The sequence below is a fragment of the Hyposmocoma kahamanoa genome, unplaced genomic scaffold (genome assembly GCF_003589595.1).
Source record: "Hyposmocoma kahamanoa isolate Upper Pololo Valley unplaced genomic scaffold, ASM358959v1 102, whole genome shotgun sequence".
Classification (NCBI taxonomy): Eukaryota; Metazoa; Arthropoda; class Insecta; order Lepidoptera; family Cosmopterigidae; genus Hyposmocoma; species Hyposmocoma kahamanoa.
The window spans coordinates 16,221,535-16,237,912 of NW_020653337.1; the positions used below are offsets into that span (position 1 = coordinate 16,221,535).

The window sequence follows — 16,378 nt, forward strand, 5'->3', positions numbered from 1 at the left end:
ACTAAGTACTTGGCATAACAACATTCGCAGTCGACATGACATATACAGGGAATTACAACTCTTTTCTTAGTATCTTTTGACGTTTTCTTAACGAGCTTATACAATCGTCAGTACATCGTTGATCATCATCCACATCTTTGCCTGTAATCTTTTTTTTTAATCTATGTCGGAAAATTCTTTATCACTAGCTTGGAATTACGAAAGTTTCAAAATGGCCACCGTAAAAAAAATAACGATTTCCCGCGAAAAAATTTCAGAAAATTAAAGCATTGAAGAAACATTACAATCTAAGACCTGACAGAATGGCTAATTAGACGCCTCAGCCTGTTGCAAAGGATGAAAAATTTTACTACTGCTTGAAATTGAGTGGAGAATGTGAGAGTTTTAAATATATAAAAAAAATTACATAATACTCGTATATAGATATTGTTTCCGCCCAACTTATCGAAATTTTATGATAGCAGATCTGTAATTTTTACAAGTAAATGACGTTAATAAATGAGTTGCTGATAATTATTACCGGTTTGCCTCCATAAAATTTTTTAACCACACATGAACAGTAAGTGAATTCAAGAAACATTTCCAAGGAAATACTTAATTGTGCTCTTATTGTTAAGTCATTATAATAATGTCACAAGGACAAGACTGTTGATTGACTTTCCCAACTTCCTGTATTTTAAGGAAACAAAATCACATTTGAAAATTTTCACTACAAAGCCATCTATAGAAAATATTTTGAACTTCATACACTTTCAGCTTTGAAGTTTGAACCAACGAAAGACATGTAATTGACAAGATAGTTACGCTACTCCTCTACAGATGGCGCTTTAAATAATTTATTAATCTTAGAACTTGTCAGTCACTAGTTCGCTAACAGATGTCACACAGCAATAAATTTATGCTCCATGAACAGCTTATCATTTTATATTATATCGTTGGTGTTTTGTAGAAAGGGCGGAAGCAATATTTAGATTTTTTCAGTGGGAAAATGTTGTCGGGTTTTAACGACAGTTTTAAAATATTTATGTGCAGTTTTATAATTCATTTTAAAACTTAAACTTAATTAAAACCAAAATTGATTTTAAAATAGGACGCAAATATTTTAAAACAGACACAGCATCCCTGAAAAATCGACGAAATATCGCTAACACCGACAATATTTATATATTATATATGTATAAATATTGTCGTATACAATGTTTTCTTTATTTCTTGTCATCAGCAACTTGCACTAAAATTGCAATACGAGATTGAAAAATATTCGTCAAGTCAACCGTACTATAAAAATTATCATATTGTTTACCGTAAGTTGGTTTAATTTCAATGTATCAATTATACTTTTTAAAATGCACTATAATGCTAAGCAAATGTTGTTGTCATCCTCGGCCTTCTAAGTCAATGCCAATTGATTTTTTTAAATACTAATGTAGTGGTGAATTCGTTTTAACGTTAATACGCATGTCATGGGCTTACATTAACATGATAGATACTATACATATAAATAATCAAATGAAAAATTGGCTAACAAAGGATTTCATTTAAAAAAACATAATAATATTATAGGTAGGTATGTAAAAAAAAAACAAAGTGTTGGCTCATAGAAAAATATTCCATTTTTAAGAATTAATATTTTTCAGAAAAGTAAATATATTTCCGAATATTTTTCGTATATTTTTTCACATTTGACATTTGACACCTGTTGACAGAAGTTGAAAACTAATGATTTTTGAAGAAGCTAATGATTTTTCTCCCTGTTGTCCAATAATTTTAAATCTAAACAAGATTATTTTATAATTAACGCTAAATAAAACCCAAAAACGATAGACGTAGAACTTAAGCCTTCGAATTATATTTTTCCAATTTTCCAAAATTTTGGTGGAAAAATTTCCACTATTTTTGAAATTTTTTGAAATACCTAGTAGCTGTTACAATAATTATTATTGTTTCCTCATCGCGTATCTAACCCTCGTGATTCGGACATTGCTAATCTTGGATTGCAACAATGAAATTACAATGTTATCGTCATTTCTTAACGGCTTTCTTTCTTAATTGATGCAAGTCGCGTCTCGAGCCCTTCGAGATAATAATATAAATGTATCAATCATATCGGCAACAGGCACGTATGGATGCGCGGGAGAAGTTCCGCAAACTCTCATTCATCGCCAGTCTTGTTCCAACCACGCGCGGTGACGCTCGCTTCACCACTATTTATTCCAACAAAACGGGATCATGAGATAAACTGTATTCATAATTCGTAAAACTAGAAACTTTTGACTGCTGGCAACAGTTACACTTAGTTTTGAACTAAAAAACTGAGTTAGTAAACTTTGTATAGGTTATCAAAAAAGTTTTGTTTGTGCCAACAAGTCGACGACAATGCCCGCGGAACCGGAAACTAAACACGGAATCATGTTTAGGGAAGTCACTCCCGATAGTAAGTAAAAAAATTGTCATATTTCAAATTAAATAACATTTTATATAAATATACCGAATTACATACTCTTATTTATTGATCAACTTGTACTATAATCGACCACGAAATGCAAAACTTCAGAAAAATAACACAGAAATCAAATTACTATCACCTGATAATGAAGATCTTATTTGTATTCGTAATCCATCACTTGCATGGAGCTGTTAACACATAAGATACTTGTTGCTTGAATAAATGGTAAATATTGATCGGAAGATGTTGAACTTTAGAAGGAGGAACGTTTAGAAACAGTAAATATGTAATTATTTACTATTATTACTTATTGTCAAAAGGAGCAGTAATATATATTTGCAGGATTCAAAATTATCAAGATAATTATTTTCTTTTGATAATTATCGCAATATTCATAACTTTTTGAATTTATGGCTAAAACTGATATACAGTGAGAAAACTAAATGTACACGAAGAAAAATCTTTGGGAAAACGATTTAGTTTTTTTTTTAATTAACATTTGACAAGTCTCGGTTACAAATACATGACACGTCATCGACATTGCAAGCGGTAGCAGTTTGTTGCCTCAATGAATTTTATAACTAATAAGATAATTATCGTGGTAAGTTTCATGATTATTATCAATGATAATTATCACTACGAACCCTATATATGTGATTAAATAACGGAAATCCTGGAATATTTGACTTTGATTTGAATAATTTACATGTACCTTTTTCCTGTAAAGCTCATACATAATAGCTTTACAGGAAAAAGGTACATGTAAATTATTTCATCTTCAGTTCGACTACCATTTAGTTCTAAGCTCGCTCACTTTTTCTTGATTCATCACCTGTGTCACTGCACTGAAGGAAAACTTTCAAAATTAGAGCCTTTCTTTTCACGATCAACTATTTAGACTACCGTAACAATTGCCGTGTTCCACGATTTTCCATTTTAACAACATATAATCACACAATCATGTTCAATAACTGAAATAATGTATGAGTTGTTTTGCATATGAATTGGTTGTAAAAAGTATATAACCAGTGCTGCAAATCACCGGTAGTACAGCCGTCAACACAACATTTACTTTTTTGTATCTTAAGTTGATGCGAAAACACAACTACTATTATCTTGTCTATAAATATGCCTGTTTCTGAAATAAGAACGATATTGCCTATTTGAATGGATAGTCCCGAGGTAGAATTGCAACAGCCAATGTCAATGAGACTATTGTGCGATTGTTGCGTGAATCGTTCGCATCTGTGCAATAGCGCATGTAACTAAAGATAGCTTTTTCTGACACACACAATACAACAACTTTATTACAAGATCAGAGACTGTGTTATATTCAACGGTATTTAAAAATAATCTTTTTGATATTTCGAAATAAAATCCAAAATTACCCTCTATGGGTAATTTTGGATTTTAATAATTAATATAAAGATTTATTATCTCACTTGTAACGAAAACTTAGTTTGAAGCACATTAAATACTTATTCTATAATAGCCTTGGGATCTGTTTGTAACAGACGCGTGGTTGTTGCGGATATCTGGATTAAAAAGAAGAAGCTGTTTGTATAAGAAATAGAACGGTCCATTAATATTGGTAGAATATTTATACTAGCATATAACATTGAAAACGTAAGAAAAATTATATTACACCTTCTAATTACAGAGCATTGGCTATAGAGCCATCGGATTTAAAAATATCAACAAATAATTAAGAAACTCAAAACGTAGTATAGGCATTTAAACTAAAAATGAATTAAAAACTGTGGCAACAAAATACCCGCTATAATTATTCGTCAAAACTGACATTTTTTCCGATGTATAAGAGAGTGTGAGTGTAAAAAAACACGAAGATCTAAAGGGCACTACCACTGCGCCCATCACCCTGAGACATAAGTTGATAAGCCTCATGTCCCTGTAATTTCTCAGATTGGTCCTACTGGAAATGGAATACGGGACCTTTCCATCCAGCGCCCACAGTGTAAATCGGCTATCTAGGTTATCTCATATAAATTTGATAACTCTCAAGTCACAGCAGTTTTTCAAGGCGTGGCTTAAAATCAATATGGATAATAATAATAATAATAATAATAACGCACACACTCATCATAGCCCCGCACTAGGGAAACCCTGTGTCGCGGGTGCCATGGACACATACATAGACAAACACAAATTACACCCAAACTCACGAGAGAAATAAATGTAGGCCATACAAATATTTCTCCCGGCCCGGGAATCGAACCTAGGACCTCTGCGTGGCAGTCCGGATGGATATTGACTGAATTATATAAATGTTACGAAAAAGGTTTTATTAGCCAATACAAAGTCTATTTTCGAAGTCACTATATTTATAAATACTAGCGTCTATATTTCAAGGTCAAGATTTAATTGTCAGCTTTTAGCTTACAATTTTATACAATGCCAATGTACGGGTTGTTATATTAATTTCGTTATATGGACTAGCACACTCAATAATAAAAAGAAATTTTCACGGGGACCACTCCCGAAATTTTGAAAAAAATATTTGCTTCATACTAAATGACATACACGTTCGCCCAAAATATATTTTTGTGTTTTTACTTAACTTAATTTCACAAAATGCATACTTTATCCAATGCATTCCATCTTAATTGCACTAAGCTTTCTTAATTATATGGACATAAAGTTTTATCTGACCGGCTCAAGCCGATTCCGCATTGATAATTGTGGTGACTTTCTAAATAGTATGTAAAAAGTATTTATTTACTACTACTACTTATCAGGTTTCGAAATTATCGAGATATTTATTTCCTTTAATAATTATAGATAATTATTCAATACACATATGCAATATATATCTGAAAATTATATCTATGCTGCTTTTAAACAGTGAGAAAACTAAATAAACACGAAGAAAAAATCTTTGGTGAGACGATTTGGTTTGTGACTTTTTTGAAAATGACATTTGACACGTCTGGATACGTTTCTGGTACATACGCCTGGCACAACATAATTAACGGTAGCATTTTGTTGTTCCAATTAATTTTAGAAATATCACGACAATTATATAGGTATAGGAAATTAAACTATTTTTCCGGATTTTTTTTACAGGTCCCATGGTTGAGTCAACCGTGACCATGGGACCTGTAAAGAGCCCGAAACGTTGCTTTGTTTGAAAAAACAGATATACGCGATATATATGTGGAATAATAGTTTCATTTCCTATTTGTAACAATCGCGAAACCTAAGACGTCGATATATGTATAAGTATATTTATCAGAATATTGCTTTACAAACATTACTATATATTTATCATAATATAACATAATTTCTATCCTAAGGTTGTCTGCAAGAAATTTCTACATAGCAATAAAGCCGCCTATTACATATTAACTTACTATTTCTAGACTTACCTCTTCTCCTCTTTCCTTTTTCTGTTATGTCACTGTAATTTTATATGCAATGAAGAGTATTTCATTCATTCATTCATTCAATCAAAATAATTAGCGTGATAATTAATATGTAATTATCAATGATAATTATGACTTACTAATTATAATAATATAGCCCTGCTAAATATACAAAAATTAAACAAATTTTAAATTGTCATTATTACTTGAACAGATTGTTTTATTTCTTTATGTATGAGTATACGAGTAGTATTTCGTAGAAGAGCATTGGAGGAATACGTAATTAAATTACTCATTTTCTGTAACACCAAGCGTTACGATTGAAAGTTAACATAATTATTTTATGTACCAGAAGCTCAAGTTATTCTCCTTACTTTAGTTTTTATTAAAGATTGAAATGTTGCAAAGCATAGTATGTTATCCAATATTTTACTCTAAGATATACTTGTACATAATGCGTATGTCGATAAACAAAACATACTTAAATATTTACTTTTCGAAAATACAATTATATTGTTAATACATATTTATGTAGATACGATGAACATCAAAATGATACGAAAATTCAAACCTACCAAAATACCTGTATTTGAAAAAGAGAGCTTATGTCAACGTCTAGAGAGCTTATGACTACGTCCTATGTAGTGCATAGTCACAATAGCAGCCTTCTGATTTCAAAATAACAATAATAATGCAGTTTGGATGTAATCTGTTCAACTGCATCGGAACTTCATCACAGTGCTGTCAGCGTCTATAAGTCGCGCCAACTGCACCAAAACTAATTTCCTTTTGCACACTGACTGCTATTTTGCATTTGCAATGCAATCACAGTGGAGCTCACGGGACTACGTTCTTACCCTGAATATAATAATAATGTGCTATTAAACAGGCTAAACAAGTGCAATTGAATTAACTACTTTCTATATAAGAACAATCTAAAATATAAATCAAGAATCAACCAGCATTTATTTCACACCGGGGTGGCGAGAGACCTGCTATCCTGTAGCATGCTTAAAATATGCTTAGTTAAGGTATCCATCTCTTATAAAAGTAATGTGGAACAGATTTTTTCTTATTTGCTTCAAATTTATATGTGCAATTGTTATGTGTTTGGAAAAAAGAAGTACGATTCATAAATGAAAATGTTACTCAATAGAACAAGAACCAGTTTATTGGGTGTACTTAACTTCTACACACGTAAATTAACATATATTTAACTTAACTTACATACATTTTACTGCGGAAAAATATCGCGAATTATATAATTTAGTTAGAATGCACAAGCCATTCCTATAATAAGAATGTCACTCCGACACTATTGGTTAAATTTGAAAACCTCGTAACTCAGTTTTTGGACGAAATCATTTTTTTACTTTTCAAGCGCAATATTGGGCAATTAAAGCCTAATATACAAATTGTAGACCCCTTTTTTAGTTATAAAATAAAGGTATAATCATAGATTGTCGTATAATTATTTCTAGTAATTCTGTTTTTTATGCCTACTCAAATGTTCACATTAATAGGAATTTAACCGATAGATAGATTAGATAGAGTACTCGTTTATTTGCTGAATCACAGTACATTACAAACAAGCTTATCACATAGGTACAATGATACTCATAAAGAAAAAGGCTAGTCTAGGTTTGCGGGTATGGTCTGGAATATATTAATATTATTAATGAAAATTGACACCAATGACTGGTTGACTAAGATTACTTTTATCAATAGAAACTTGGAAAGAAAGTTAAACGCAATTGCATTACCTACATTGATGAGAATTTCAAAATAATGGCTGAAGCTAAAAATAGGACCTGAAACCGAGACTGAAACCTTCGCGATGCGAACCGCTCAATTAACTTATTTGCCGCTGTTTCGTATACCCAGTTGAATTATTTGAAGTTTCGATAGATTTGAAGGTACTGTACTAATGCAACTTGTTTGAAAATAAAAGATTACCTGAAGCCATATACGTCTGGCAGCGCCATGGTGGATCGCTCGGACGCCACGTTGCGTCAGTCCGATGACGCTTTCTACTTTTCATATAAATTGTATATCGCGCAATCTATAAATAAATACATAAGTATACAATAAGTAAGAACTACCTACGCAAATGTACACCGAAGATATACTTTCATATGGTAACGTCTATGTGAGAAGTTGTCGTCGACATTGTGGTTATATCATCTAATGTGGTCAGATAATCTAGGTATTTCATAGACAATGTTTAGTTTAATTGCAATAAAGCCGTACTACTGTTATGTTGTTCACGTTTTCGGATTTCTTCTGGCACACGAAAAGACAGATGGAGACTGAGCTTCACATTTTAAAAAAAACTAGCTTCCTTTTCTGCAATTTAGTACTTATACAGAGGGTAATCCTTAAGTGTCCCCACGGGATTGTTCCATGAATATAAGAGATATCAAAACCTTTAAACTAATATCGAAAATTTTTTGACAACGATAACTAATTTTGTTCATTAAAACTGATTTCTTACAGTTCAACTGTTTTTCTTTCATCTACTGTGTGTTTCGCTCGGCATCAAAGTTGTTTTGCGTTTCGTGTCTTGAACCCTTTATTTATTATTGAACTCTTTACTTAGGCTTTTTCGCTTGCTTAGGTTTCAATACAAACACACGCATCAAACAATAATTTTGCAGCTTACATAACAAACAACTATTTTAAAATAAAACTAGAAATCTCCAAAATTAACGTTAAACGCCCCCATACATTTAATAGTCGTAGAGAGGCTTTAGTTCATCTACTTTGAGATGTAACAATAAGTTTACAGATAACGAAACTGCTATACATAAAGTAATAACCCAACTGTTTGCACTATGGGCGCGGGATAAGGAGGTCCCAGAGTCGACTCCCGGAAGAACCAATTTTGGAACTTTTCTGAGAGCGCCTTAGAGAGAATGCCGCTGCTCTTGTACTCATACATAAGCATGGTGTGATCGTCTGTCACATTACTATTATAAAATAATACTAAAAGACTCCATGTTGCAAGAGCCTACGAAGCTATCAAAAAAAGGTAATAGGATTTACATTATCCATAACAACACACATATGTAAGTAAATAGTTACTTATTTAATCAGCATCACCTTGAGATCGGAGAAATAAATACATTTACTATTTTACAATCGTGTCCAACGCCATAGTAAAATCGTTTTATGCTACAGTGTGTTCAGAGGTATACCCATGTTGAATTGTAGAAGAAAAATATTGCGAAAGTTATTCGATCGCATCTATTTTTCGGCGGACGGCTAGGTGAGAAACTACTTACTTATATGCATAGTTATGGACAATATTCATTTATAGAACAGACATTGTAAACCATACAAAATTTTCATCTAGTGGTCACGCTCATTCGCATATAATTTCAATAAGTGTGAAAAAGATAGACGCTATCAGTGTGTCCAAAACAAATAATATGCCAAGTCTTGATTAAGTATTCACGTATGGGTCATGCATGTTTCTTACAACGACCTGGCTATCCAAATCGTATGATAGGTATAAACAATTTTTATTTCAGTAATTTATTTTACAATAAATAATTTTATATGTAATTTCTACCGCCAAGCAGTAATGTGAGCATTACTGTGTTTCGGATTTGAAGGGTAAGGGTGCTGGTGAAATTGCAGGCACATAGGACTTTTCAACTTGTGCCTCAGGGCCTTGTGCCTTGTGCCTCTTGTGAACTGCCTCTGTGGCCGAACGGTTACCATGCCGGACTGCCACGCAGAGGTCCCAGGTTCGATTCCCGGGCCGGGAGAAATGTTTGTATGGCTTACATTTATTTCTCTCGTGAGTTTGGGTGTATTTTGTGGTTGTCTATGTGTGTGTCCATGGCACCCGCGACACAGGGTTTTCCTAGTGCGGGGCTATGTTGAGTGTGTGCGTTATTAACGAAATTTAAGTTATTAAAAAATTGAACGGTGGCACTGCAACTCTTATGGACAGACGTGTCGCTTACTACCAGAAGCACGACTTTTTCGTCCCGTCACTTGGTCTCATAAAGAAATAAATAAAAAGGCCTTTATTTTTTTTGTAAGAAAATTAACAAAACACATTCAATTAATAAATACCACACATCAATGATCTGTAATCTGTGATTGTGCTTTGTCGTTGATTGTAAAAAACTTAGACAAATAAACAGTAAGTTACAATACAAACTTTCTCCAACTCTATGCGAAGGCTTTCACAGTAATGCGTTAATTACAAAGAAGCACTTATCGTGAAGTGGAACTTTGTTGCATGAAAGCGTATAGTCAAGTATAGTAATATGAAATTAACTTGGATTATTTTATTTTGTACGCCTCTTATAAACCTAGTAATTATCAATCTAATCCTTAGTTTTTCTTCTTTCCTTATGTAATTTATGTATCTACAATGCTTTTATTTTCTCTATGTCTCTCGGGAAAATTCGTGTTTCGGCTGTCGTCGGGTTTCATTCAGTTGCCCTGTGTCTTTGGTACAAACCGGACACTTTCAGTCGACTTGGAAGTATATATAAAGTTGCTATTACATTTTTTATTTATTATACAATGGGAGAAAAAACCGCTACAGTCATAGGCATGAAAGATAATTTACAGCGTACTCATATTTATACTTGTACTTATACTTTTTACAAAAATCCAATATTTGTTCGAGCAGTGCGGATAGTGATTATTCCATCGCTGGCGAAAGTACTAACATAGTCATGTCATATAAAGAAACGCGTTCAGATACGGATTGAATTGAAATGATTAATAACCGAAAAATATTCATTTTTATAATTACAAATATTCATAAAAGGAACAAGACTTTATTTAGTTTATATATTTTTTAACTTGCTTACTTGCTGTCATGGAGTAAATGTTATTAAAAATAAGGAAATAGTTTCACAGCTCTATATAGTTCATACAGAAATCAAAACAAAACAACAATAAAGTACGTTGTTCAAAATTCAAATTATTATAGATTTTAAATCTAATAATTAAATTAACATTCGTGTGCATTCGGAAATCCGATGATTGATTTGTTGGTAAAATCACTGTATACAGAATATAGAATCTATACTAAGTACTGTCACTGAAGCAGGAGCTGAGATAACCTAACGGTTATTATCTAACAAAGCTGTGATTCAGCAATCAATAGTATTTTGTTACAAAACGAACGTTGTACGTTAATGACACGAAAGTCTTCTCCGCTTCCATTTGATAAATAAATGGGTCCAATTCCTACTTTTGCACAAAAGTTTTTGCGAACTCATGTCCTAACTTCTCTACTCAAATATTCAAATGATAAATGCACTCCCAGGGTTTGTTTAGGGTGATGTAAAAATGTATATAAAAACTATAATTTTGCATTAAAAAGTCTTTTATTGGGCTCAATTGTGTGGTGTATTTACATTGTCGCTAATAAAACTTTACGATGAATCTCAGCGCAATAACACTATAATAGAAAAGGGTAAGACTGGACGATTACTTACGTATGTACTTTTTTACGAAACCATTCTGCTGTGGAATTAAATTTTGGTGACTATTTCCTATGATATTTTAGTTTGTAGCTATTAAGATCTTAATAGTTAAAAATGCGGTCCCTTAACATTGTTTTTGTGCAGCTCAATCAAAAGTTTGTATTGGATTGTACTTCCTTTTTAACTCATGTGACTGTTCCTCTTTTTACTCGTGTGATTTTTCCATAGGAAACGATTCATTTCTTTCCAAAAAATGCCGTTCGACCAGTTAACTAATACTTCAATGGAACTATTTCGTCTATACCTATCTTATTATACGTCCCATTACTAGGCACGGGCCTCCTGTAAAGCATAGGTTCAGGCCCAATGCGTGTAAAAAATTTTACACGTCTTGCAAAGGTTGTGGCCCTTCATATCAACGTTAAACATGATCATTTATAACTAGTGAATAAAAATTTCACTCCTACTACCCCAACAAGATAGTTGCGACACGGAAACGTCACACGTGCACTTCATCGCGACCGACCTTTAACATAGGAAACAGAAAATATGTTTTTAATTCGAAATAAACTAAGCTCCCTAGTCAAGAGCATATCAAGTTTGACACTTTGGACGTTGGACCGTTCTTATTGCAAGCTCTATCAATAGTGTCAAGATTGACGTGCTTTTGACCCTGTGCCGTTTAAAAACTTTGAATTTGGAATTCTTAAACTTACTTTACTTTTTTATTTTGACTCTGGATCGCGATAATATTACTTGTATTGCCTTAGAATATAGGCTTTATTGCTTTAGAATATATTTTTTTAATAAATTTGCATAAATTTTAATTATGACAATACAAGAAAGCATGGTGAATGGTGTAGGTACAAATCTATGACACAATTGAAAACTTACTTTACTTTAGAACTTTTGTGTACCGGAATACCGTTGATTTCCGGTTGATCAATGTTTCCTCTTTGTAGATTGCACGGCCGGCCTCTCCTCGTGGTGCAATGATCTGTGTTGATTCATATATTTATGATGACACATCAATTGATTTCATTCGAGCCATCTGTTTTATTCGATATTAATATCACCAACATAAGCATGCCTGTGTAAAGTATGTGATATAAATTACGACATAATTTACTTGTTCGAAAATGTAGATTTGGTAATTGACTCAATATTTTTTAATGAATAGCAGATGCAGCTTTATAAGGGAAATAAAATAGTTTTTGTCTCTTGATCGTAATTAGAAATAAACCTTTATAATTAAGGTATTATATGTTTTCTTTTTTTATGATACTTACCAAGTGAGGAGACGAACAAGTCGTGCGCCTGGTGGTAAGCGACACGCCCGTTCATAACAGTTGCAGTGACAATCAGAGCTTTAAATCGCAAAAATCTGAGGATCCTAAGACATAAGTTTGTGACGATGTGACCTCTTTCATCGTCATCCTACCATTTTATTACCCTTTTTTCTGGTTCCTGGCCGCTTAGGTACTTTTGAAAATTTTAATCGTTCTCTAATTCATTTGCCTCGTCGCTCTTACTTTGCTTCGTTCCGTCGCCACTAAATTCTCGGAGAGGAAAGACCGTCACTAATCATATAATAATAAGGTATAGGTTCTAATCTGTAGGGAGTGTTTTATATTATTGTACCTGTTTTTATACCACTGTTTTTGTTGTACCTGTTTTGCCTTTGCCTGTCCTTCTTTTCTTCCTTTCTTCAGCTTTTCCCAGTTATGCTTCTACAATAAATTCATGTGGACCAACCATACTTTCTATCACCATTACCCCTCGGCCACAAATTTACAAGTCCCATGTGCCTGTAATTTCACCACCATCTTTAAACGCTGATTACACTATCCGATTTCAGGGACAGAAGTAGGTGTAATAAGGGGCATATGAGTTAATACAGCGGCGCCCTAATTAGGGACCGGCAGGCAGAAATAGGTAAGTCTTAATAGACAGACAGACAGACAGAGTAGTAATACAGTACTTCCTTGGATGAACTCTTTGACAAGGCGCTCTACTGTTATTAGTATACATATAATTACATTAATTTGTTATTACATATTACAGTTATAATTAAAAGAAAATTTTATGCTTAGTTTAGTTTTGTTATTATTATTTTATTTAAATAGTATGTATTAGTAAATAGATAATATAACTATACTTCGTTTCTAACCATTTTCAATAAAATGTAAACAAACAAGTCACTGACCGTAGACGATTTAGTGGTGGTCAATTGTAATGCCAACTACAAATCGATTAATTAATTGACTGAATCGATTTGTTCAATTGTGTCATACTAGCGGTTTTCCCTACACAACCTATATAAGCATATTTAAAATTTGCGAAATCTTAATTTTAAGTCCTCTTTCAAATCCTTACACTTAGACACTCGTTCAATTGCGATTGAAATTTTCGATTTATTAATCGATTACAAAATCTTTAATTAAATGAACCGAATGTTTTTTTCGTACAGCACTATGCAACCATAGACAAGTCATAGATGTACAGATGAAAAATAACCTACTTTTAGACTACCGTGAGTGCGAATACTGATTACGCGAATGACGATAGTGCGAAGACGGTTGCGCGCAAGCTTAAATGCGCGATAGTTCATTTACGCGACAGCTTGAATACGCATTTTATTCCGTCTTCAAAAAAGACAGACTATAGAGAAAGAATTAAATAAGAATTCAAAATACTAAGTACAATCAATGCTATTCTGTTCTACCTGTTAATAATATTCGTAGGTCTTTATATCCAAATGAATAAAAAACGCAATGTTAATTGCCTATGTTACACGGGCGGTGACGGTGAAGGACGGATTGCAATTCGCACATGTTTGGACAGTGGCCAAAGCCAGGTAAACGTACGATGACACGTGGCCCAACAGCGAAATTAATTGTTACTTGCTCATTGTATACCGCTATAAATAAACACTTTCCTTATCACATATTCAGCTACAGACTTCATCCGGCGACGATGACACTGTGACGGGCGATAATTGTCATTTGTCTCCTACGCTCGTTCCACATATGGCCGGGAATAATAAAATTTATGATTTAAAGAACAAACATCCAACATGACGAGTCTTGTAAGCCACAACATTTTACCACATCTGGCCCGTTTTCATACACTCTCACCGGTGACGTCTGGATTTCTACTGCTCGTGCCGACCACTCGTTTATTGACGCTTGTATTTATTTATGAGATTTGGAAAATGGCAAAAACTGTTTGCGTTCGACTTAATTTGTGTATTTTTGATATTTCTCTATCGCTCGTGAATCAGCCTGTTGATATTATAGTTTTTTGAAATGATGAAAAAGTAAGTGTCCTCCTCGCAGTGGTTAATTTTTAACAGGCACGCACGCACGCACGCACGCACTAAGCCACTTGGAGCTTTAAATCGCAAAGATCTGAGTGGCACTGCCTTTGTGCCTGTCACCCTGAGACATAGTTGACAAGTCCCATGTGCCTGTAATTTCACCAGCACCCTTACCCTTCCATCCCGGAACGCAATAATGTTCACATTACTGCTTGGCGACAGAAATAGGTAACGTGGCAGTACTTCCCTGGACGAACTCTTTCACAAGGAGCTCTACTGCAACTATCTGATATACTGCTACTATCTTATAGATATTAATAGCCATCGCGACAACGCGCGGGATCGCGTCGAGTCGCTCGAATCGAGTTTCTGTTGCAGGCTATTAAAATTTAGGCAGCAATATATGGCAGTATGGTTCAATATAACATCAACAAACTTCCTCGTCAACCAAGAACTTTTCCACCGAATATGCGCTTGGAGAGAATTGAAATTTTCCTGTACAAATTTAAATACTCGTCTCTCCTCGCCAGTGGAATTAGCAACTTTAGACGCGCGTCTAGATATTACACCAATTTTATTCATATGTAGCCAACGCGAACACGCGTCTACATGTGAACGCCTACGGTTGCTTATGCATAGTACTTGTGTTGTGAGCGTGCGTTACCAACACTCGCATTTAGCGCTTGCCATCTGAACCGGCTCTTATTGTACCTACGCTAATGTTTTATCGTGGTGCATGTACTAGCGTGTAAATATCAGCATGACCTACATTATAATATCTACGTTTATATTTACAGTGCATTGGTACTTATGTTACTGCAACCAGGTCAAAGTTTAACCGAACTTAATGAATGCTATTGTGAGAGGCTTATCTGCATAAAAGTATGTCACACTGCGATGGACTTTGCCCCGACGGCGACGGTGGCAACTTGGTTCATTTATCAGTACCATAATTAATCATACCGGTACCGGAGACCCATGGCCTGGTTGAAAATGATAATTTTCATTGGAACAATACCCGACAAGAAGTGACGAACGTATAGATTTTATTTTTCATTTTGCTACATGACGAACGTGTTAAAGTGATAATCTAATGATATATTTTCGTATGCTTAAATGTTTGTATTGTAAAACCCACAGATACTCAAACTTCAAGTGAAACAATATAGTTCATTATTGCGGAGGCCAAGAAGTAAGGAATTGCTAGACGAGTATGAGTTATTGAGTTACAAGGACGAGCGCCAGTGAGGCCTTGTATTAATACGAGTCAAGCAATCCCCGTTCCCACCGAGGCATGTATAGTTTTTTTCTCAAACAATGTGAGGAAATAATAAAAGACTAAAGACAGGAAAATGTATAATTGAAAAAGTCAAAAAATATTAATTAATTGACGTGTTAGGACAATTGCTAAAATAAAATGTTATTGTTTTTCCAGGCACATTATTAGTCTCTGAACTCTGCTGAACTGCTCATGATGTGCTTTTCTCACTAACACCCATTTTCGTGACCAAAATACAAAAAAGGCGACAAAATAAAAGAATACCAAAACACTTTAGTTTAAATGTTACCGCCATTTTTTTTACTGCTTTTGCTGTACAGTTTTCATACTTCCTTTGCAGGCCTTGGCCGGGAAGAAGTCGCACTCACCATAAATGACAAACTTTCAGTGTTCATTTTTTGAAAGTAATGCAAACATTTCCGAGCATGTTTGAGAAAAATAAATTATCCTTGAAAATAATTCTGATACACTTTTTGGTAAAACGACTTCGAT

The 16,378-nt window shown here is 33.8% G+C and overlaps 1 protein-coding gene across 1 annotated transcript in view; it reads left to right on the forward strand.

Annotated features, from left to right (window-relative positions):
• The first annotated feature begins 2,362 nt into the window (after positions 1–2,362).
• The window catches only part of LOC113231985 (alpha-tocopherol transfer protein-like), a 75,306-nt gene continuing 61,290 nt past the window's right edge, over positions 2,363–16,378 (forward strand). The window contains exon 1 of the mRNA XM_026466603.1: positions 2,363–2,434. Within this exon, the coding sequence (XP_026322388.1) occupies positions 2,377–2,434 (58 nt within the window). The 5' untranslated portion in view covers positions 2,363–2,376. The remainder of the gene's footprint in view (positions 2,435–16,378) is intronic.